The following is a 22979-nucleotide window of genomic DNA, read 5'->3' as shown; positions in this document are numbered from 1 at the left end:
CAGTACAGAGGCTGATGACTATGATGACGCCTCCCCTTTATAGAACAAAAAGAGGGAGATGTGGGACAAGTGAGCCATACAACTGGGAGACCAGGCCTGGAGCTAGAGTGACTAGACATGTCCAAACTGCCAAAATCTCATCTCTACAGCAGTATGAGTATGGGTCACTCATTCCCTATTCTGAGCCTGTGCGCCACTGTGCTTGTAGTCTTGGGACCCCATGTCTACCATGGTTGAGGTAGTCTTGAGGTAGCCTAGTGGCCAAAGTACAGGTTTAAGTTCCACTCTCCCTATAAGGTCATGTCCAGCAAGAACCTGGAATTCCTTTTCTTGCAAATGAAGCAACCCTAGTGTCTCAGTACCAACCAATAATGTTGTTGGGAGCTATTAAGACAACGCTATTGTCCTGATCTCTGAATTGGGCCTCTCCTCACGAGAAGAAAAGGGGGTCAAAAGCGGGCCACCAAATTGTTCACTGTTCCGAGAACAACCACAGAATGTTCCAGCCCTAGGTCAGTGCCAGATGTCCTGACCACACCCTAATGCCACCAAGTTCCTGCTTCCCCGTGTAGCTGCCAAAAGAAAATTTCCACTGTCCCACCCCTCCTGCTGAGAAGTATTTGTACTTCCCCTTTTACTTGTGCATTTCTACTGCCCCACCCCTCCTGCTGAAAAGTACTTCCCCTTTTGCTTGTGCATTTAAGCCTTGAACCTTTCTCAATACAGTGAGACCTTGATGCTCCTCAGACTGCTTCCGAGTGTCGTTCATTGCACAAGGTTCTCGTCTCTTCCTCCCCCCATTTGGTTCTTAGGAGACGGTCCCCTCGAGACCCTCGAATAACTGGACCTGCTGGACAGGTCATAATGTAAAACCCCTCACCATGAAAACCTCCTACCCACTCCCCAAGCCCAGACTATGTTCTCCCTCCCAATAAAGAGAGATGTTCCACTGTAATCTTCTTGGAGAAGGTCATTTCTCCCCAGCACTCAAGGTGATGGAGCTCCTGTGAACCCACCCCGCCCAGTGCACAACCATGTCTGAATATCCTGAAGGCAAAAGCAGTTGCTGGCAGCAAAAGGATAAAGGGGAAAGGGTGCAAGGTTATCATTAGACTACTTCCTGCTGACTAGGGACATTGAGTTCCTGGAGGCAAATTTGAGCTTCACTGTCAAGATATCTAATCATTTCTTCTCTTCTTCTTCTTCCTTCTTCTTCTTCTTTCTTCTTCTTCTTCTTCTTCTTCTTCTTCTTCTTCTTCTTCTTCTTCTTCTTCTTCTTCTTCTTCTTCTCCTCCTTCTCCTTCTCCTTCTCCTTCTCCTTCTCCTTCTCCTTCTCCTTCTTCTTCTTTCCTTCTCCCCCTCCTCCTCCTCTCCCTCCTCCTCCTTCCTCTTCTTCCTCTTCTTCTTCCTCCTCCTCCTCTTCTTCCTTCCATGTATGACTAATTAACAAACCACAATCAACAGCAACCAACCTACACCTACAACCCTCATTTCCTCTCTAGGAACTAGCATCTATCTACCCTTTGAAAAGTTCCCAGAATTCCAAATGTCAAACAATCATGGAAACTATCTGCAGCTGGCAAAATCATGACCCTGCTAGACCTTGAGGCAAATCATAGTCAATTGCTGTGGACAATCTGAAGCAGCCCCATATTTAATACACCTGGAATTAAAATGAAAACATATTCTTATAATATTACTGTAGTTTTTAAAGAAACCAAAATTTCAAAATTGTCACTACAGACTTGCCCTTTATTGATATCTTACCCTCGTGTCAGGATCCCTAACGAAGGACTTGAGGGGTTGCTGGATCTCCTTGTTCCTTTTCCTAATGTGGCCATATTGAATAAACCTCTTTTGAATTCTTGCTCTTAACTATTAATTGGCTTCTTAAATTGGCTTATAGAGCTTAAGTGGCCAAATCTAGGTTGTTGGGGCAAAGGTTGTGACCCAATGTCTGGTGAAAATCAGGCAGGATGTGAGGTGGCTGGGTGGAAGGCAGCACCAGCTCTGCAAGCAGGAGAACTTGAGTTCAGTTCTCCAGCAACTACCAAAAAGCTGTGCATGGTCACACATGCCTGTAGTCAATTTGTTCAAAACAGCTAGCTTCTGACTCCATGAGAAACTCTGCCTTACGGCAATAAAGTGGAAAGAGATAGAGAAAGGACAAACTCTATTCTCACATCTGTTACAGGATAATTGATCCCACCATGAACCCCGAGATTATGTTATTTACTGAAAACAACAACAACAGCAACCTGTTTCTAGTTGTGGTGTGGCTCAGCCCTTAGCACATACCTTAAATCCCTCTGGCTGAATACAGACATGCTCTTAACTATACACCTTTAATCCAAAACATTGAAGATAAAGTTAGTTTGTAGAAGGAAGCACTCTTGTTTGAAAATGAAGTCTAATTGAGTGGCAGACAATGTGATGAATCAGAGAAAGATTTGACAGAATAGGATATGCTCAACTCTCATGAGGAGAGAGAGCAAAGGGAAGGTACTTAAAAGAGAGCAGTCCAGTGAGAGAGGAGGAGGTAGTTTTACAGAGAGAGTTTCACAGAGACAGGTTGAAAAGAGCACAAGCTAGACACAGATGAAGACAGAATGTCTCAGAGAATGAGATAGAGCCAGAAGATTAGAAAATATTGTCTGAGCTAGTTTAAGGCCAAGCAAAGCAATTCAGTGAGAAACTGACAGGAGCTAGATTAAATCAATCAGCTTGGAGAGCAGTTTGAACCAGAACATCTGAGTTAAACCAACCAACAGAGTTCAGAAAGAACAAGAAAGGGTGAATATATTCAGTAGTAAATTGCAGGAATTGAAAATATTCTATTCCTAGATTACAGTATATGGAGGCTAGAAGCTTCTAGCACTAAGCTTAGTTTATCAGACAGAGACAAGAAGCCTTGAAGATGAGAGTTACTTCAGAAGAATAAAAGTTAATATTTATAGGCCTCTGCATACATGAGTACTGTCACATGATCACACGCACATGCTCACATGCCTGTGCAGTAAACACACGCACACACACACACACACACACACATTACTTGAAGCTCATCAGTCATCTACCTGTTGTGTGTAAACAAGAGAATGTCTCAAACAAGATTAAAAGGCAGATTTGACCTCCACCTGTACTTAATGGCCTGTGCACACCCCACTTGAACATGAGCACACATGTACATCACATATGAACATAAAGGCTACAAATTTTGAATTTTACCAGGTGTTATGATACACATCTATATTGCTAGTACTTGGAAGTCAGAGGCAGGAGAACCCATAAAGATTTGAGGTTAGTCTGTCTATGTTGAAACTCCAGACTATCCAGGACAATATAGCAAAACTGTCTCAAAATTAAAAAAAAAAAAGAAAGAAAACAAGATAAAAACACTAAACAAAAAGCATGAACTTGCCAGGTGTGGTGGTACACACTATAATCCCAATACTCATAAGGCTAAGGCAGAACCGTGAGTTAGAGATCAGCGTGGGCTACATGATGAGTTTGAGGCCAGCCTGGGCCATAGAAACATTTGTCTCAAATTAAAATGAAAACACACAAAAGCTTTTTAGATAATGCTTAAGAGACCTTCTGGGATGAAAAGCAAGGTACCTTTACTTAACTTTTCTATTAGTGACAAGCAGGTAAAGATATGTAATATATGCATTACATATTACATACATGTAATATATGTAAATACACACATACATATAATATATGCAAAATATATGCAAATACACATATGTGCAAAATTCATATGTAAATATATGATAAGTAAATATATAACATGTATAAATATATTGCATATATGTAATACATATACACATACATTACATATATGTAATGTGTGTAAAATATGTATTTTTGTATGCTGGGCTATATTTCTATGGGTAATGTCATAATTTAATTGAACTGATGGATAGCCATAAGTGGCAGTTGAAATAGCTACCAACTTTTATAAGAAAGAGTTGTGGGAGATTCTGTCTTCTAAGACTGTCTTTTAAGACAGGCCATAATCCTACCTCCCATCTCCCTTCTGAAATGCCTTTCAGCCTTGAGAGCCACCGATATTCTAACCAGAGGTGGAGCTTCTGTCTCCATCACTGTGAATCTGCACAAGTCCTATGCATGTCAGTGTGGCCCATGGAATGCAGCAAGGGTGGTCCTCTGCTGATCCTATACTTAGCCGGGGCCTACCAATTTCTGTTTCTTAGAATACTTGCTATGAGAGTGCTCTCTCTCAGAATAAGTTACCCAACTATCTGTACTCCGAGCCTCAAGCCAGGGAGGTGCTCTGGCTGTTAACACAGGTGAGACCCCACACCACAGTGAGACGCACTGCCAGTGACATGAGTAGGTATCTTTAGTGTCTACCCAGCCAAGCCTCCAGGTGGATTCAGCCTCAGTTCATATCTGACTTCAAGCGTGTGAGCTATCCTAAGCAAGGACCACTGAGTCGAGCCTTGCCAACTCGCAGAGTAAGGGAAGTAAGTTGTTTCCAGGTAGCGATAGGGATCTACGGGGCTTCTAGTTGACAGTCTTTTCTCATCTTCCAGTTGAGTGTTCACTAGGTGGGAAGAGGTGGTGAAAGGAAATAAAACTTGAGACCTGTGGTTCATGTAATTTATGTCAAATAGCCCAAAGAGTTGTTTGTGAGCTTTGAAACCTGGGGCTGAGAACATAGCAGAACAGGCCAGGACATGCCCAGGCAGGCCCATCGTTACATGTCCTGACTGGCCTAGTGCCTCCCTATCTCCCGCCATTCTGACAGTCTGTTCATGTTTAAATGGACCAATCATGTGAAACCGTGCCAATTCCTCCCCCAGCCCCACCCCTTTTCTATAAAAGTCCCTAGCTTCCAAGCCTCAGGGTCGAAACCACTGTCTCCTGTGTGAGATACGTTTCGAACCGGAGCTCCGCCATTATGGCTCCACCATGTGGTCAACACCTCTGTCTCCTGTGGGAGATACGTTTCGAACCGGAGCTCCATCATTAAACTACCTCATGCTTTTACATCAAGATGGTCGTCTGTTCGTGATTCTTGGGTGTGCGCTGAATCGAGAATTGAGTGGGGGTTTCCCCACTAGGTTCTTTCAGTGGTACTCATGAAGACTTACAAATCTCCAGCAATCTAAGCTTTTCAAAGTAGGGAGGAGGTGTTCTCAAGCTGGCTCAGCAGGTAAAGGAGCTTGCCACCTAACCTGATGACTTTAGTTTGTCACCTAGGACCCATAAATAGGGTAGAAGGTGAAAACTGACTTCAACAGTTTGTCCTCTGATTTCCCGTGCATGCCATGACAAACTCACACACATATACACACATGAGTTGTGCGTGTGCATGTGCGTGTGTGTTGACAACTTGTAGGAGTCTTCTGAGGATCAAACACAGGTCATCAGACTTAGTGGCAAGCCTCTTCAGAGAGTAAGCAATCAGAGAAGGCCAACAGGGTAGGCTACATACGATTTTTTTTATCAGACTACCAAAAGGCTAAGATACAAAATCATACTCTTCTAGGGGGAAAAAAAAAGGATATATTTCTATGCACCAAGTATCATGGAATGAACAGAAAGGCCCCCTCCCCAGGACAGAGAGGATGACTGAATTAGAGGAGGTGGGCCCTCTTCCTCTACTGCACCCAGGAAGGTAGTGAGGAAAGGCTGCAGTGTAGCTGCCTGCGGCCACGTGAACTGGGTTCCCCTGAAAGACGGGCTGGGGCTGAAAGAGACCACACAGCGAGAAAAGAACGAGGTCAAGACAAACCTTTCTGTTCAAAGCCTCCGAAATTTACTGAGTCCCGGCTTATAAAGAGGGTAGGCCCATCCCCCCCACCCCACCCCAGCCCATTCTTGGGGCCTGAAGCAAGCCCATAGGCAATCTATAGGGTGTGTATCCGGAAGTCTCAAGGACCTCTCAGCAGGAAGCAGAGTCTTGGAAAAGAGCAAACAGAGCCATCAAGGTCAGAAGGCTCTACCCTAGGTAATCTCCTTCTTAGGGCAGCAAGGTCAAAGTCTGGATCAGCCAGTTTCAAGGCTGAGGGAGGCTACACTGCAGGAGACATTGGCCTGCTTTTGCACCTGAGCCTGACTGGGTACTCATAAGGAAACATATTGATCCCAGAGGAGCTAGCCACAGGACAGTGGTGTTTCTGAAAGCAATAAAACATGCTAGCATCTTAGTCTTGAGGACCCGCAGAGCCCTATATGTGTAAGCCATCCCTGCTCATCTAGCTACTAGGCTACTCTCATATCTGCTGGGTGTCTCTGATGTATGCCAGGTGTCTTCCTCAATTACTCACCATCTGTCCATGTTCTTTATTAAGGCAGGGTCATTTGTTGAACTCAGAACTCACCAATCTGGTGAGTGTAGCTAGCTAGCTGGCCCCAGAGATCATCTATCTTTTGGATCCAAGTGCTGCCAGCTTTTATGTGGGTTCTTATGGTTTGACCCAGTCCTCAGGCTTCTGCAGCAAGCACCTTATCATTTGCCAGCCCACTTCCCAAGCACCCCAGCCTGGTAGTAGACACTTTGAAGTAGAACCTTCTTGGAAGTCCTGTGATCATTGGACCATGATGGCAATATTGGGACCTCAGCCCCTCCCTCTTCCTGTCTCCTGCCTTTCAGTCATTAGGTGATTAGCTATCTGTACTACCTCACTGAAACTCTGAAGCTGTGTGGGAAAAGAACCTCTATAAAAAGAAGAAGGACTTCATGATAGAGGATAAAGCTGTAAGATGGGATAAGGACAGCCCCCTGCAAACCCTGGCATAACTCCCAAAATGAAGGAAACAAGCACTTCTCCTCATATAGGAAGCATGAAGGACCCTGTGCTCATAAAGAAGTAAAGGAATGTTAAACACACAGGGTTGTCCCTTCAAAGGGAGAGATATTTTACCTCGATTCTGCCCCCAAAAGTGGGAGTAGACACAGTTAATAGCCTCCTGGCCTTTGTGCTATCTGTGTGGCTGAGACTGCTGGATCCTCCCCCAGACCCTAATCATGGGCTTGGTTTTGTTTTCTTTTTCAATCAATCTCTAGAGCCCATGTTTATGGGATATGTCACATGAAGAGTTTCGATGCAGCCATGTCTTAGGCTTTCTTGTGTACATGGTATAGAGCTAAGTAGCACCAGAAAAATTTTCACCAAATTATGCTGTGCTTAAGTGTGCCTAAAGTAATCCGAGTCTCAAAATTTAATCCTGCCTTCTTAACTCCCGTGGATCACTGCTCTGTGAGCACAGACCCCACCCCCCTCCACCTCCACCCCTGAATCTTTGGAAGTTCTTTACTTTGGGTATTTGTTAGAGTAATAGAAAGTTTACTTAATTTTTTTAACTTTTTTTGCTAAGTCTTTTTTTTAAAAGAATCATTTATTTATTTTATATATATGAGTACACTGTAGTTATCTTCAGACACACCAGAAGAAGGGATCAGATCCCATTACAGATGGCTGTGAGCCACCATGTGGTTGTTGGGCATTGAACTCAGGACCTCTGGAAGAGCAGTCAGTGTTCTTAATGGCCTAGCCATCTCTCCAGCCCCCTACTTAATTTTTTTTTTAATTCTTGCAAATCTTGTGTTGTTATTTAAGATGCTTATCCAGCTTAAAAACCAATGCGACCATTCAATCCCACAATGACAGTGGAATTTAATTTTACCAATACAGCTTGTTCCTATTTCCATATGAAATCTTATGGTTTGCACTGATGTTCTAGAAGGACCAGCATGACATTGATATAAAATAGCATCAGTAATGTATACATTAATTTTTCTCCATAAGGAAGGATAATAGAGAGAACGCAATGGTACCTGGCAAAGTCCTCCATGTCTTCCTGGTGAAGCACCTTCAGGCTTTCGCTTATACGCTGTTCATGCAGAGCAAGTTCTTCTTGTTCTCTGAGTTTTCGCTGCACTAGGAAAGGCAAGAGAAATTACTTGACAGGTGATTTTTCTCTTTTCAAGCAAGACTTGTTGCTGATCGCTTTCTGGGCACTAAAGCCACGTTGTCTCTAGAATTGCTGGAGAGGATCTTGGATCAAGAATGGAGAAGTGGAGGCCCAAGCAAGTGGGGCTGGAGGGGGTGCAGCCGGACCGAGCAGATGTCCTGAGTTCAATTCCCAGCAACCACATGATGGCTCACAACCATCTCTACAGATACAGTGTACTCATATACATAAAATAAATAAATAAATCTAGAGGAAGGAGAAGGAGGAGGAGGAGGAGGAGAAAGAAGGAGGAGGAGAAAGGAGGAGGAGAAAGGAGGAGGAGAAAGGAGGAGGAGAAGAAGGAGAAGGAGAAGGAGAAGGAGAAGGAGAAGGAGAAGGAGAAGGAGAAGGAGAAGGAGAAGGAGAAGGAGAAGGAGAAGAAGAAGAAGAAGAAGAAGAAGAAGAAGAAGAAGAAGAAGAAGAAGAAGAAGAAGAAGAAGAAGAAGAAGAAAAGAAGAAGAAGAAGAAGGTCAATCTCTGGGATGGAAACATGGCAGAAGAAGAAAACTGGCTCCAGCAAGTTGTCCTCTGACCTCCACATGTGCCATGGTGTGTATGTGCTTGCATGCCCTTCATCACCAACCCTCGACATATACGCATACACTCACAGATGAAGAAATAAATAAATATAATGAAATAGTTTTTTAAAAAGGGAAGAGAGAAGTACAAGCCAGGCATATAGCTGTACACCTGTAGTTCCAGGTATTTGGAAAGTTGTCAGAAGAGTATTTGAGCTTAAGAAGCTGGGGCCAGCCTAATTAATATACTAAGAGCCTATCTCAAAAGGAGGAGGAGGAGGAGGAGGAGGAGGAGGAGGAGGAGGAGGAGGAAGCATTTCTCTCCAGGAAAAGGCTTCTTACACACTGATCCACACAGATTTCTTCTTATTATATTCTGAAAATCTATGAGTGGCTTTTCATACCAGATTAAAATCTTGTATGAAGACTATATCTTGGCTACACCTGCTCATCGGGGACCAGGCAAGATGCTCCCTTCACCCCCAATGCCTATGGTCCCTCCCTGGCCTTAGAACCCTGCTCTGACCTTAGCCACAAGCTAGTGGGAGAAGAAGCACCTAGCCTAGCAGAGACTTGATGTGCCAGGTTTGGGGGATACCTGGGGGTGGGGGTGGGGGCTCTACTCTCAGAGGAGAAGGGAGGGGGGATGAAAAGAGGGTCTGTGGAAGGGAGTATGGGAGGGGGTAACTGGGAGGTGGACAGCAATCAGGGTGTAAAGTGAATATATATATATATATATATATATATATATATATATATATGTCACAACCAACAAGCTAACTCCAGATACCTAGGACTTGTTGGGAAAATATACTTAATACAAAAAAATAAAAAATATAACACACCACACCCAGGTACCAATAGCACAGTGATGGTTCCAACGGAGAACAAATTAGATGAGATAGATGATCTGAGATTCAAAGGAAACATTATAAACAAGTTCAAAGAGTTCAACTCATTTAAAGAGGACACAAAGACATAGGTGAACTGAGAGGAGAGGAATAAACTGGTTGAAAACTGAGAAAATGAAGACAGCTGACAGACATAAGGAATCCAATTCAGGGTATGAAAATAGAATTCACTGAAGAGAGAAATACTGAAGAAAACTCAGAGAGAAATGAAACTGGGAATGAAGAACTTAGTTCCTGAGAAGCTCTGCGGTGAATGAGCCTTAGCGACGACGGAATGAGCTGTGTGTAAAACACACTATTGGGTTTCGGAGACATCATGGAAGAATGGGAACATGCACTCAGAGAACATGAGATCTAACATATGAACTGGATGCATAGAGTCTCAGGCACCATAGAAACCTATGAACTGTGAGCCCAGACTAAAAAGAAGAATAACAACTCAAGGGCACAGGAATTTTTTCAATAAAATTATGAAAGAAAAAGTTCCAGCCTTGAGATGCCCTTACAGGTACTACAGAATACCAAACAGATGGGACCAGAAAAGGAACTCCCTGTTACATATTACATCAAAATGATTAAAAGCTCAGAATCAGAAAGGGTATTGAAAACTTCAAGGAAGAAATGCCAAGTCATGCATAACGGAGAAATGCCAAGTCATGCATAACAGAGAAATGCCAAGTCAGGCATAACAGAGAAATGCCAAGGTATGCATAATGGAGAAATGCCAAGTCATGCATAATGGAGAATTGCCAAGACATGAATAATGACAGCTCATTAGAATAGCAGCTAATCACACTATAAAAAATTTTAAATGCCATTTTAATTAACTAAATAACTAATTAAATTAATGCTGCATGTGTATGTGTGTGTGTGCGCGCGTGTGCGTTGACAACCCACAGGAGTCTGTTCTCTCCTTCTACCATGTAGGTTCTGAGGTTCAAACACAGACTTGGTTGCAAGCCAGTAAGCCATTCTAGTTGCTCTTGATAGAAACGTTTAAAGCTAGAAAAGCTTGAAAAGAGATACTCAAAGCTCTGGAAAACAACTGTCAGCCCAGATTATTATACCCAACAACACTATCTGTTGTGAGCAAAGGGGAAGAAAAAAACTTTCCATAATAAAAACAAACTGCCAGGTGTGGTGGTGCACACTGCACTCGGGAGGCAGAGGCGGGCTGATTTCTGAGTTCAAGGCCAGCCTGGTCTACAGAGTGAATTACAGGACATCCAGGGCTATACAGAGAAACCCTGTCTCAAAAAAACAAAACAAAACAAAAAAACAAAAACAAAACAAAAATAAATAAATAAATAAAAAATCAAAGGGATTTATGACCCTTAAGCCAGCTACAGAGAGGATACTTGAAGGAATATTTCAGACCAAAAGGAAGGACAGACAAAAGGAAGAGGCCACTTGGAAAAATGTCAGAGCAGTCAATCAAAGCGTATCTTAAAAAAAAAAAAAAAAAAAACTCACAAAAATCATAAAAATGACAGCAATTTAAAACACATTTTTCACTGTTAACTGAGGGCTTAACTTCCAGATAAAAAGACACAGATGAAGAAACTGGATTAGTAAATAGGATGCAGGGGTTGGAGACATGACGAGGCAGTTAAGAGCACTTGCTGCTTTTCTAGGGGATCAGAGTTAGGCTCCCAGTACCTGTTTAGTCAGCTCACAACCAACTGCAACTCCAGCTCCAGGGGACCCAATGCCTCTGAGGGCACCCACCCTCACACTCACACATCCACATCCAAACACAAAGCCTACAACGTGATTTTTTAAATAATATTTTTAATTAAAAAATGAAATTAAAGGATCTGTCTTTTTGTTGCCTCTAAGAAACACACTTTATCCACTTCACTTAAGTCTTGGGATGACGCAACCCCCCAACCCCCAAGGACTCACAAGAGTCTGTCCTTGCTGTAATCACACAAGGTTTATTGACAGGAACCAGTGCACTGTTTCTGTTTAAAGCATCACCCTGAGAAAGATTTAGGGCTATATTGGGATCCTGAACAGTGTAATCGCCCGCTTTCTATTGGCTTTAACCCTACAACTGTCCCAGGGTCAGGGGATAGCTGTTGGACGGTGAAGCCTGGCTAAAATGGAATTTCTTTTCTGTCTTACACTGATTGATAGGTTATTTCTCTGTCACTAAAATGAGCCAACATTCCAGCTTTTTGCTCACACTCCAAAACTACGGGTGCCTCAACATCAGCAGGAAGTAGTCATCCCTTATTCATTTATAATTGACAAAAGGCTTGGACGTTTGGTTTTTGGACCTGGGACAATGGAACGGGGGGGGGGGGGGGCGGTATATTATGCATACCAAAGCAGACCTGACCTCCAGGTTCTCTCAGCCCTGCCCCCAACCCTGAAACTCTCCATCCCAGGGGTCAGACTGCCCTTCCCCCAGAGGCTCCTCCCTATATAATCCAGACATTTTCCTCTCTCTCTCTCTCTCCTCTCCTCTCTCTCGCTCTCGCTCTCCACACGCCCTTTCTCTCGTCCTCTCTCCCTCCCCTACTCCTACCCCTACTTTTCCCATGGTGGCTTCACAGGCCTTGGGAGCCAGTGAACTTTCCCACCTAAGAGCAGCTTCCCAATAAACCTGCCTTTAATATAATCTAAAATGGCTTAATTTGGCTCATTTCACCGATGGTGGAGAATAACCTATCACTGACCAAGAAGACTTTACACAAATTTTGGTAGATCCTTTTTAGAAGGATTAAAGACAGCTGCTGAAAAGATTTCCTTTGTCACCTAGTTGGCCCCTGATATTAGACAACAGTTATAAAAGTTATTTTTAAAAATTCCCAACTTTAACAACAAAAATAACAGGAAGCAACAATTACTTTTCTTTAATTTCTCTTAACAACAATGGACTCAATTCCCCAATAAAAAGACATAGACTAATAGACTGGCTACACAAACAGGACCCAACATTTTGTTGCCTACAGGAAACCCACCTCAGGGAAAAGGACAAACACTACCTCAGAGTGAAAGGCTGGAAAACAATTTTCCAAGCAAATGGTCTGAAGAAACAAGCTGGAGTAGCTACTCTAATATGGAATAAAATTGACTTCCAACACAAAGTTATCAAAAAAAGACAAAGAGGGGTACTTCATACTCATCAAAGGTAAAATCTACCAAGATAAATGTTGGAGACTGACACTGAGCCATAAGCCAAAGTTTCCCTCCCTTCTTGAGAAACGTCTGACCTTTTGAAATGACAGCTGACAGAACATCAAGATCAGTTAATAGTATCTGCAAACTTTCCGAGAAAAACCACAGAATGATCCCTGAGCTAAGAGTAGATAATATGTTCCCTGGCAGTTATGCAGAACCACCCCTGCCCCGGGCTGAGGCACGGGCAAGTTTCTCCCTCTTTACTTCCTCCTTCTTACTACTTATATTCTGTAACCTTGCTCACAATAAACAGACCTTGACAACCATTGCTTGGTCTCGATATTTCTTTTGTTTCTCTTTCAGGCATGGTCCCCCTTCGGCACCCCGAATAACTGAGTCCTGCAGGTCGGGACAGATAAACTCTCAATTCTGAATAACTATGCTCCAAATACAAAGGCAGCCACATTCATTAAAGAAACTTTAGTAAAGCTCAAAGCACACATTGCACCTCACACATTAATAGTGGGAGACTTCAACACCCCACTCTCACCAATGGACAGATCCTGGAAACAGAAACTAAACAGAGACACATGGACACTAACCGAATTTATGAAACAAATGGATTTAATAGATATCTACAGAACATTTTATCCTAAAATAAAAGGATATACCTTCTTCTCAGCACGACATGGTACCTTCTCCAAAATTAACCATATAATTGGTCACAAAACAGGCCTCCAAAGATACAAAAATACTGAAATCATCCCATGCATCCTATCTGATCACCACGGACTAAGGCTGATCTTCAATAACAACATAATAATAGAAAGCCAACATTCATGTGGAAACTAAACAACACTCTACTCAATGATTCCTTGGTCAAGGATGAAATAAGAAAAAAATTAAAGACTTTTTAGAGTTTAATGAAAATGAAGCCACAACATACCCAAACTTATGGGATACAATGAAGGCAGTCCTAAGAGGAAAACTCATAGCCCCGAGTGCCTCCAAAAAGAAACTAGAGAGAGTGTACACTAGCAGCCTGACCAGACACCTAGAAGCTCTAGAACTAAAGGAAGCAAATTCACCCAAGAGGAGTAGACGGCAGGAAATAATCAAACTCAGGGCTGAAATCAACCAAGTGGAAACAAAAAGAACTATTCAAAGAATCAACCAAACCAGGAGCTGGTTCTTTGAGAAAATCAAGATAGATAAACCCTTAGCCAGACTAACTAGAGGGCACAGGGACAGTATCCTAATTAACAAAATCAAAAATGAAAAAGGAGACATAACAACAGAACCTGAGAAAATCCAAAACATCATCAGATCCTACGACAAAAGGCTACACTCAACAAAACAGTCCCATTTCCCCTAAAGAAATAGAAGCAGTCATCAATAGTCTCCCAACCAAAAAAAGGCCAGGACCAGATGGGTTTAGTGCAGAGTTCTATCAGATCTTCAAAGAAGACCTAATTCCAACTCTTCTCAAACTGTTCCACAAAATAGAAACAGAAGATTCTCTACCTAATTCATTCTATGAAGCCACAATTACTCTGATACCTAAACCACACAAAGATCCAACAAAGAAAGAGAACTTCAGACCAATTTCCCTTATGAATATCAATGCAAAAATACTCAATAAATTCCTCGCAAACCGAACCCAAGAACACATCAAAACAATCATCCATCATGACCAAGTAAGTAGGCTTCATCCCAGGGACACAGGGATGGTTTAATATATGGAAATCCATCAACATAACAAACTCAAAGACAAAAACCACATGATCATCTCGTTAGATGCTGAGAAAGCATTTGACAAAATCCAACACCCCTTCATGATAAAAGTCTTGGAAAGATCAGGAATTCAAGGCCCATACCTAAACATAATAAAAGCAATATACAGCAAACCAGTAGCCAACATCAAACTAAATGGAGAGAAACTCGAAGCAATCCCACTAAAATCAGGGACTAGACAAGGCTGCCTACTTTCTCCCTACCTATTCAATATAGTACTTGAAATTCTATCCAGAGCAATTTGACAACAAAAGGAGATCAACGGGATACAAATTGGAAAGGAAGCCAAAAAACAAACAAACAAACAAAACAAAAAACCCCAACAAATTGGAAAGGAAGAAGTCAAAATATCACTATTTGCAGATATGATAGTATATATGTGACCCCAAAAATTCCACCAGAGAACTCCTAAACCTGATAAACAGCTTCAGTGCAGTAGCTGGATATAAAATTAACTCAAACAAATCAAAGGCCTTTCTCTACACAAAAGATAAATGGACTGAGAAAGAAATTAGGGAAGCAACACCCTTCACAATAGTCACAAATAATATAAAATATCTTGGTGAGACACTTCAAGTCTCTGAAGAAAGAAATTGAAGATGATCTCAGAAGATGGAAAGATCTCCCATGCTCATGGATTGGCAGGATTAATATAGTAAAAAATGCTATCATACCAAAAGCGATCTACAGATTCAATGCAATTCCCATCAAAACTCCAACTCAGTTCTTCACTGAGATAGAAAGAGTAATTTGTAAATTCATCTGGAATAATAAAAAACATAGGATAGCAAAAACTATTCTCAACAATAAAAGAATCTCTGGTGGAATCACCATGCCTGACATTAAGCTGTACTACAGAGCAATTGTGATAAAAACTTCATGATACTGGTACAGTGACAGACAGGTAGATCAATGGAATAGAATTGAAGACCCAGAAATTAATCTGCACACCTATGGTCACTTTATCTTTGACAAGGGAGCTAAAACCATTCAGTGGGGGGAAAAAAAGACAGCGTTTTCAACAAATGGTGTTGGCACAACTGGCAGTTATCATGTAGAAGAATGGGAATTGATCCATTCTTATCTCCTTGTACAAAGCTCAAGTCTAAGTGGATCAAGGAACTCCACATAAAACCAGAGTCACTGAAACTTAGAGAGGAGAAAGTGGGGAAAAGCCTCGAAGATATGGGCACAGGGGAAAAATTCCTGAATAGAACAGCAATGGCTTGTGCTGTAAGATCGAGAATTGAAAATGGGACCTCATAAAATTGCAAAGCTTCTGTAAGGCAAAAGACATTGTCAATAAGACAAAAAGGCCACCAACAGACTGGGAAAGGATTTCTACTGATCCTAAATCTGATAGGGGACTAATATCCAATATATACAAAGAGCTCAAGAAGCTGGACTCCAGAAATTCAAATAACCCCATTATAAATGGGGTACAGAGCTAAACAAAGAATTCTTCAACTGAGGAATACCGAATGGCTGAAAAGCACCTGAAAAAAAATGTTCAACATCCTTAATCATTAGGGAAATGCAAATCAAACCAACCTTGAGATTCCACCTCACACCAGTCAGAATGGCTAAGATAAAAAATTCAGGTGACAGCAGATGCTGGCAAGGATGTGGAAAAAGAGGAACACTCCTCCATTGCTGGTGGGATTGCAAGCTTGTACAACCACTCTGGAAATCAGTCTGGAGGTTCCTCAGAAAATTGGACATAATACTACCGGAGGATCCCGCAATACCTCTCCTGGGCATATACCCAGAAGTTCCAACTGGTAATAAGAACACATGCTCCAGTATGTTCATAGCAGCCTTATTTATAATAGCCAGAAGCTGGAAAGAACCCAGATGTCCCTCAACAGAAGAATGGATACAGAAAATGTGGTACATTTATACAATGGAGTACTACTCAGCTATTAAAAACAATGGATTTATGAAATTCTTGGACAAATGGATGTATCTGGAGGATATCATCCTTAGTGAGGTAACCCAATCACAAAAGAAGTCATTAGCTATGCACTCACTGATAAGTGGATATTAGCCCAGAAACATAGGACACCCAAGATACAATTTACAAAACACAAGAAAATCAAGAAGAGGGAAGGCCAATGGGTGGATACTTCATTCCTCCTTAGAATAGGGAACAAAATACCCATGAAAGGAGTTACAGAGACAAAGTTTGGAGCTAAGATGAAAGGATGGACTATCCCCACCGGGGATCCATCCCATTATCAGCCACCAAACCCAGACACTATAGCATATGACAGCAAGATTTTGCTGAAGGGATCCTGGTACAGCTATCTCATATGAGACATGCCAGTGCCTGGCAAATACAGAAGTGGATGCTCACAGTCATCTATAAGATGGAACACAGGGCCCCCAATGGAGAAGCTAGAGAAAGCATCCAAGGAGCTGAAGGGGTCTGCAACCCTATAGGTGGAACAACAATATGAACTAACCAGTACCCCCAGAGCTCATGTCTCTAGCTGCATATGTAGCAGAAGATGGCCTAGTCAGCCATCACTGGGAAGAGAGGCCCCTTGGTATTGCAAACTTTATATGCCCCAGTACAGGCGAATGCCAGGGCCAAGAAGCAGGTAGGAAAGCAGTAGTGTGTGGGCAGGAAAGCAGGGTGGGGGGAGGGTATAGGGAGCCTTCGTGATAGCATTTGAAATGTATATAAAGAAAATATCTAATGAAACAAAACAAAACAAAACAAAACAAAACAAAACAAAACAATAGAGGTATAAATAGGTCCCAGTTGCTGGAGATAGCTCAAATGGTGTTAGTAGTAGGGAACTGATGGAGACAAGGGCTGTTGCATAAACGAAAAGCTACCTTCACCTTCTCTAATAATAAGACATGGTTGGACTGTCTCTCAGATTAGCAACAAATATTCCTGCAGGTATGGGCAGAAACCAATCCCTAGTACTCACCCAGCACCAAGCTGACACACAAAATCAGCCAGTACAACTGACCCCTGGTCAACTTGACACACAAACACATCACTATTAAGCCTCAACCCTTACTTTCTTATTTATCCCCAAGATCTAAACAACTTTAAATGTCTCCCAGTCTTTACAGATTCTTGCATATTAAAACTTCAATCCCTTTAAAATAACCCATCTCTTTTGAAATCCAAAGTCTTTTTTACAATTCAAAATCTCTTAACTGTGGGCTACACTAAAATACTTTCTTAGTTCAAAAGGGAAAAATCACAATCAAAAGCAAAATCAAACTCTAACTGTCCAATGTCTGGGATTCACTTACAATCTTCTGAGTTCCTCCAAGGGCTTGGGTCACTTAACTACCTTTGCCCTTTGTAGCACACCTTGTCTTCTAAGCTCCAATTGCCTGTACTCCACTGCTGCTGCTGTTCTTGGTGATCATCTCATGGGATTGGCATCTCCAAAACACTGCTGTCTTCTGTGGCAACTGAACTGTACTTTCACAAATAGCCTCTCATAGGCTCTTTTCATGGTGCTAAGCTTCAACTTCTCTGCATGACCCCTTCAGTCTTGGGCCTTCAACTCCCACTGAGGCTGCACCTTCACCAATGGCCTCTCCTGAACTGTCACAGTGCCAAGCATCAGCTGTTACCCCTTCATGTTTCAAAATCAGGAATACCTGGGTGACTCTTATACATTACCAAGTCTGCTTGCCAACATGAGGTACAACAATGGCTGACTCTGGAACACAGCTTCTCTGTGCTCTCAGGAAACACTTCCCAGAAGATTTCACCTTAGTGATGGTGGTCTCTTCTTAATCACTGCTAATTTCTTAGCTCCAGCTAACTAGCATCAATTGACCCAGTAATGCAAAGGTTTTGCTTTAGTAGTTTTGAAATCTTATTAATCACAGCTGATACTTCAGCCTCAGGTAAGTAAAACCACAGAATCTTCACAATCAAAACAGCAATGGCCCTGATAAGAGTCTTTAATTTTCACTCTGAAATTTCACAAGCAAGGCCTCCATGATTTGCACTGGTCTGTCTCAACATTGCTCCTACAGAACATCCTGCAGATCTCTTAACATGAGCTCCTAAATGGCTTTTTAGCTCAAAGTTCTAAAGTCTTTCACAGTCCTCCCAAAAATATAGTCAGGCGGTTACAGGAATACTCCATTCCCAGTACCAGCTTGTGTCTTATAGGATTTATGAAAAGCATATCTTCTGGGTCTTCCCGTTGTAGAGGGTTATTTTTTTTTTCTCACAACATAGCCACTCCAGCACTGCAATTTCCCTGAGCTTTAAAATCCGTTTGTCAACACTAAGCCAAGGGATACCAGGCATCTCCAACTCCTTTTCAGTGGGCCCTCTTTTGATAAATGCTTCAGCCAATCATTCAAACAAACTTCAGACACCTTTTTTAACTGGACAAGCTGCCACATTAAACCTAGAATCTCCACTCAGAGGGTCCATGTCAATAAACTCAGTCCGGTCTAGTTTTATGTTCCTTCACCATTATCCCACACCCTTAAAATCCATTTCCACACATATTCCCCAGACTTCTGCTTGAATGAATTAGCAAACTCATTAAACTCCTTTGTAGTGTAGCACATTTCTTCATGGTCTACACTTTCTACCTCCCCTCTAAGGGCCTGCTTGTCCTTGAGTCTGGTTATAGGTCTAGAAGAAATTATTGGTGGGCCTTGGGGGACATCAGTATTGCCTTGCCCAGCATTTTCTTTTCTTTAGTGTGTGTGTGTGTGTGTGTGTGTGTGTGTGTGTGTGTCTTTTTTAAAGGTATAATTTATTTGTTATATGTAAGTACACTGTAGCTGACTTCAGATGCACCAGAAGAGGGTGTCAGATCTCATTACAGATTACATGGTTATGAGCCACCATGTGGTTACTGGGATTTGAACTCAGGACCTTCGGAAGAGCAGTTAGTGTTCTTAACCATTGAGCCATCTCACAAGCTCCCCCCCCCCCAGCATTTTCTTCAGAGAAAGTCACTGCTAGTTTATCAAACTCTTCAGGGATTAATTTCCTCATGTGAAAGAGGCATTATTTCATGGGGTGTGGCTGAGGGTACTGCTTCCTCAGGTGAGGTAAAGACTTAAGAATATGAAGATTCAAAATTCTCAGCTTCAACAGGGTCTTTCCACACAAGTGAGATAACCCAGCCAAGTAAGATAGCCCAGATCCAGAAAGACAAATATTGCATGTTCCCTCTTATGTGGATCTTGTCTTCAAATCTTTCAATTTGTGTGTATAATATCAAGTAACTTTAGTAGATAGGAAACTAGTAAGGCACTATTGGGGAAAGGTGGAAGACATTAAGGAAAGTGGGACAATAGGACACAGATTTCATGAAGGAGGATCAGAGAATAATGGAGGAGGGCCTAGATTCAGATTGGGAGATGGGACAATAAGGAGTGGTTAGAAGAAATAGTTAACCCCAGTGAGATAGATTAAAAAGAAAATCACATGGAAACCTACTATGTTTAGTGACATTGCTTTTGTTTATTTTGAGACTGGGTCCACTGTGTAGCTCTGACTAGCCAGGAGCTTGACATGTAGACCTGACACGTCTTGAACTCAAAGGTCTGCCGGTCTCTGCCTTATGAGTACTGGAATTAAAGGCCTGTACTACCACTTCTGGTAGAATCCTGTTACTTGGTTATTTTAACATTTTTTAAAAAACTGGATGTGGGGAGAAGACAGACAGAGAGAGAGACTGAAATCGAGGTTAAGATTAAATGGAGTTATCTTCTACACAGGGTTCATACAAACACAAGCCTTCTATTGTCAAACAAAAATCCCACTGGTAGTTATGGAATAACTCCTTTGAGGTGTTGGTCAGGAGGCTTCCAGAGACACCCTCCCAACAATAGAGGTTAAAGTAACTGTTCTTAAAACCAGTTGCTGACGACAACAAATACTTTGGTCACAAGACATAGGAAAAAATAATCTGGTACCAATCTGGAAACTTACTCCCTGATGGCTAGCTTTCACAGTACTAGAAGATGCCATGTAGGCTGCAGGGGGAAAAAAGGCCATCAAACGTCTTATTCGGATGTTTACCTTGTGAGCTAAGGCAGCAACAGCCAGATAAGGCATGCCCACTGGTGCAATAGTGGTAGAACCGTTTTGAGATACACCAACTGCTTTCTAATTGAATTCAAAGCCTGCTCCAGAGGGAAAATGCATGACTGGTACTGGAGAGCTAGTCATGATCCCATGGCTGGGGAGTTCATAGGTACTGGGGAAATGTTAATTTGCTCAATTTACATGGTTTTGAACTGCCTTACAAGCACTTCTCTCTACATTCATGTGGGGCATTGGGCTATACAAAAACAGCCTGGTTTCCAGTTGAGGCTAGATGTTGAATCCTGAGACCCGGTGGTGATAATTCACCTACATGGGACGAAAGGAGTTCTCTCATGTCTCCTGGAACCCTGGCTCCTGTCTCAGTTACTGACCCCCACCGACCCCACAAGAGAAGCATGGCTAGTAGTCACATAGGCAATGCCCCAAGCTTCTGACCTTCAGCTAAACTCCTCCCCAGTTACCTAGCAACAGAAAAGATAGCAGCAAACTTTAAGAGGGGCTGTTTGGCCCCTCCTCGCTCTCTCACTCCTCTCCTCTCTCGCTCTCTTTGTCTTCTCCTCTCCTCTCTCCTCCTCTCTCTCCCTCTTACTCTCTAGCCTTTCTTCTCTCTCTCTCTCTCTCTCTCTCTCTCTCTCTCTCTCTCTCTCTCTCTCTCTCTTCACCTTCTCTCCTTTCTCCCTGCCTTTCTATAATAAAGCTCTAAAATTGTAGACAGTCTCTGCTCATCACGGCCTGCTGCGCAGACTCTCGCCTGTGTGGGAACCTCTCTCCCATAAGCCCTCTCTCCCATAACCCCGGGGCTACAGGGTGTTGCCCTGGGCCCCTGGTCGAAGGCTGCCCCCTGTTGAGTGGGGTCAGTGGCTTTGATGCTCACAGGGGGGGGGGGGAGTGGAAAGTGTCTGACAGCCCTCCCGCGTCAGTCTGCCCAAAGCATAGGAGGAGCTCTGATCAGGTTCAGGGGGCTATCCTCCCTTCCCCCTCCTTCCCCTGCCCACTTTCTAGTTCCCACACATTCACAGATTAACTCAGCTCTCAGTCCCCATTGGAGAAGCTTCTCTTTGCAGTAGATGACTAATAGAGACTTGCCATTTGTCAAAGTTCGGGGAACAAATAGCTGTGGAGTGCTCAGTCCCAAATAGGATAACTATATCACTCCACCTCTCAGGACAGAGAAGATCATGAAGGTGGGGGACGGGGGTGGCAGGGAAAGTTGTAAGAGCTAGAGGTCATGAACTAATAGCAGCTGCGATTGCCGGCACAAGACCTGTACAAGATCAAGCCAACCAATGGTCCAGCAGACAGAGGAAGGGAGTCATTTGATGTCACTCTTGGATGAAAAACTATTGATAGGTATTGATAGCTTCTGGGAAAGGGAGAGTCAGTTTTCTCCAGGGATATGATACTAGGTAGATTGATGATTTCCCAATGATGGGTTTATATCCATGGTCTTTCAAGTAGCACTCATTTTTAACTCAGTGGGCTAATATTTTTAAGGACATGAAGTTGAGAGGACGATATTGAGGGGGATCCGGGAGGAGTTAGGGGATAAACATTGGGTGGCTATGACCAAAATACATCATATACATATATGAAAGACTCAAAGAATTTCTTTAAAAGCACATCTCACACAAATCAGGCAAGGCTGCACATGATTTTAATCTCAGCATGCAAGATATTCAAAATTTAAAGTTAGCCTGGGCTACATAGCAAGACTGGGATAAAACAAACAAATAAACAACAACAACAACAACAAAACATCTCAAGGACTAGTAGTCTAGCTCAGGGTGAGAGCCTGGTTTCGTTCATTGTAAATTGCTGTGATAAGATACAATGAGGTCAACAGGGGGGCCTGGCTATGGGGACCTGACATTTGGCCAGATGAGAGAATGCTCTTAGGACAAGTACAACTGCTTGCAAATAAAGGTAAGGGGAGCTCGCTTCTGTGTGGTGGATGTCAATAAAGGGACAGCAGAGTCAAGAGACAGGCAGTTATATGTTCAGATTTTGAAGGAGGTTTGGAGGAACCATGGAAATAAAAATGCTGCGGTTCCATCAGTTATGGAATACGTTCAGGAGACATGGCCCCTGCCTCCCAGAAAGGACACAAAAAAATTGGCTTCTTGAAAAAAATAGGAGAAAGGTTAAGAGATAGATACACAGCTGCAGGACTCCGATGCATTCCCGTTTTTACTTTTGGTTTATGGAATCTTATATGGGATGCTATAGATCATCAGCCGTTTCCTCACAAAATGTCAGACTCTGTCAAATAGGATCCAAGAGGGTGTCTAGCTGCCTGAGCTTTGCTCCTCTGGTTACAGGGCAGCCCCACAGCTGCAGCTCCAACAGAGCCCTGGACCCTGGCGAAACAGAGAGGCAAATTCAGTTCACGTGCCATGCTGTTCTTGACTCATCTGACACCTTGGTCGCTGATGCTGAAGAACATGACTGTACCCTTCTTCAGCCTAGGCAGGCTGGTTCAGACCATTCACCACTGAGGCGGGGCCACCTATTGTGCTGCTTCTCATCACTCTCCTTTGATGTTACACTGCCTGCCACCTGCCTGAGGCCGAACCTGTT

The 22979-nt window shown here is 42.7% G+C and overlaps 1 protein-coding gene across 3 annotated transcripts in view; it reads right to left on the bottom strand.

The window, feature by feature from the left end:
• Positions 1 to 22979, bottom strand: part of Cfap53 (cilia and flagella associated protein 53) — a 76885-nt gene that overhangs the window by 22669 nt on the left and 31237 nt on the right. For all 3 annotated transcript variants that reach the window (NR_029424.1, NM_028948.2, XM_011247012.2), the window contains one exon: positions 7814 to 7916. Coding sequence is in view for 2 of the 3 variants with exons in the window: in NM_028948.2 (NP_083224.2) it covers positions 7814 to 7916 (103 nt within the window). In the remaining variant the exon portion in view is untranslated. The remainder of the gene's footprint in view (positions 1 to 7813; positions 7917 to 22979) is intronic.

The sequence above is a fragment of the Mus musculus genome, chromosome 18, assembly GCF_000001635.26.
Source record: "Mus musculus strain C57BL/6J chromosome 18, GRCm38.p6 C57BL/6J".
NCBI classification, from domain to species: Eukaryota; Metazoa; Chordata; class Mammalia; order Rodentia; family Muridae; genus Mus; species Mus musculus.
Note: the sequence above shows the minus strand (reverse complement) of the source record. Positions and strands in the feature narration are given on the sequence as shown.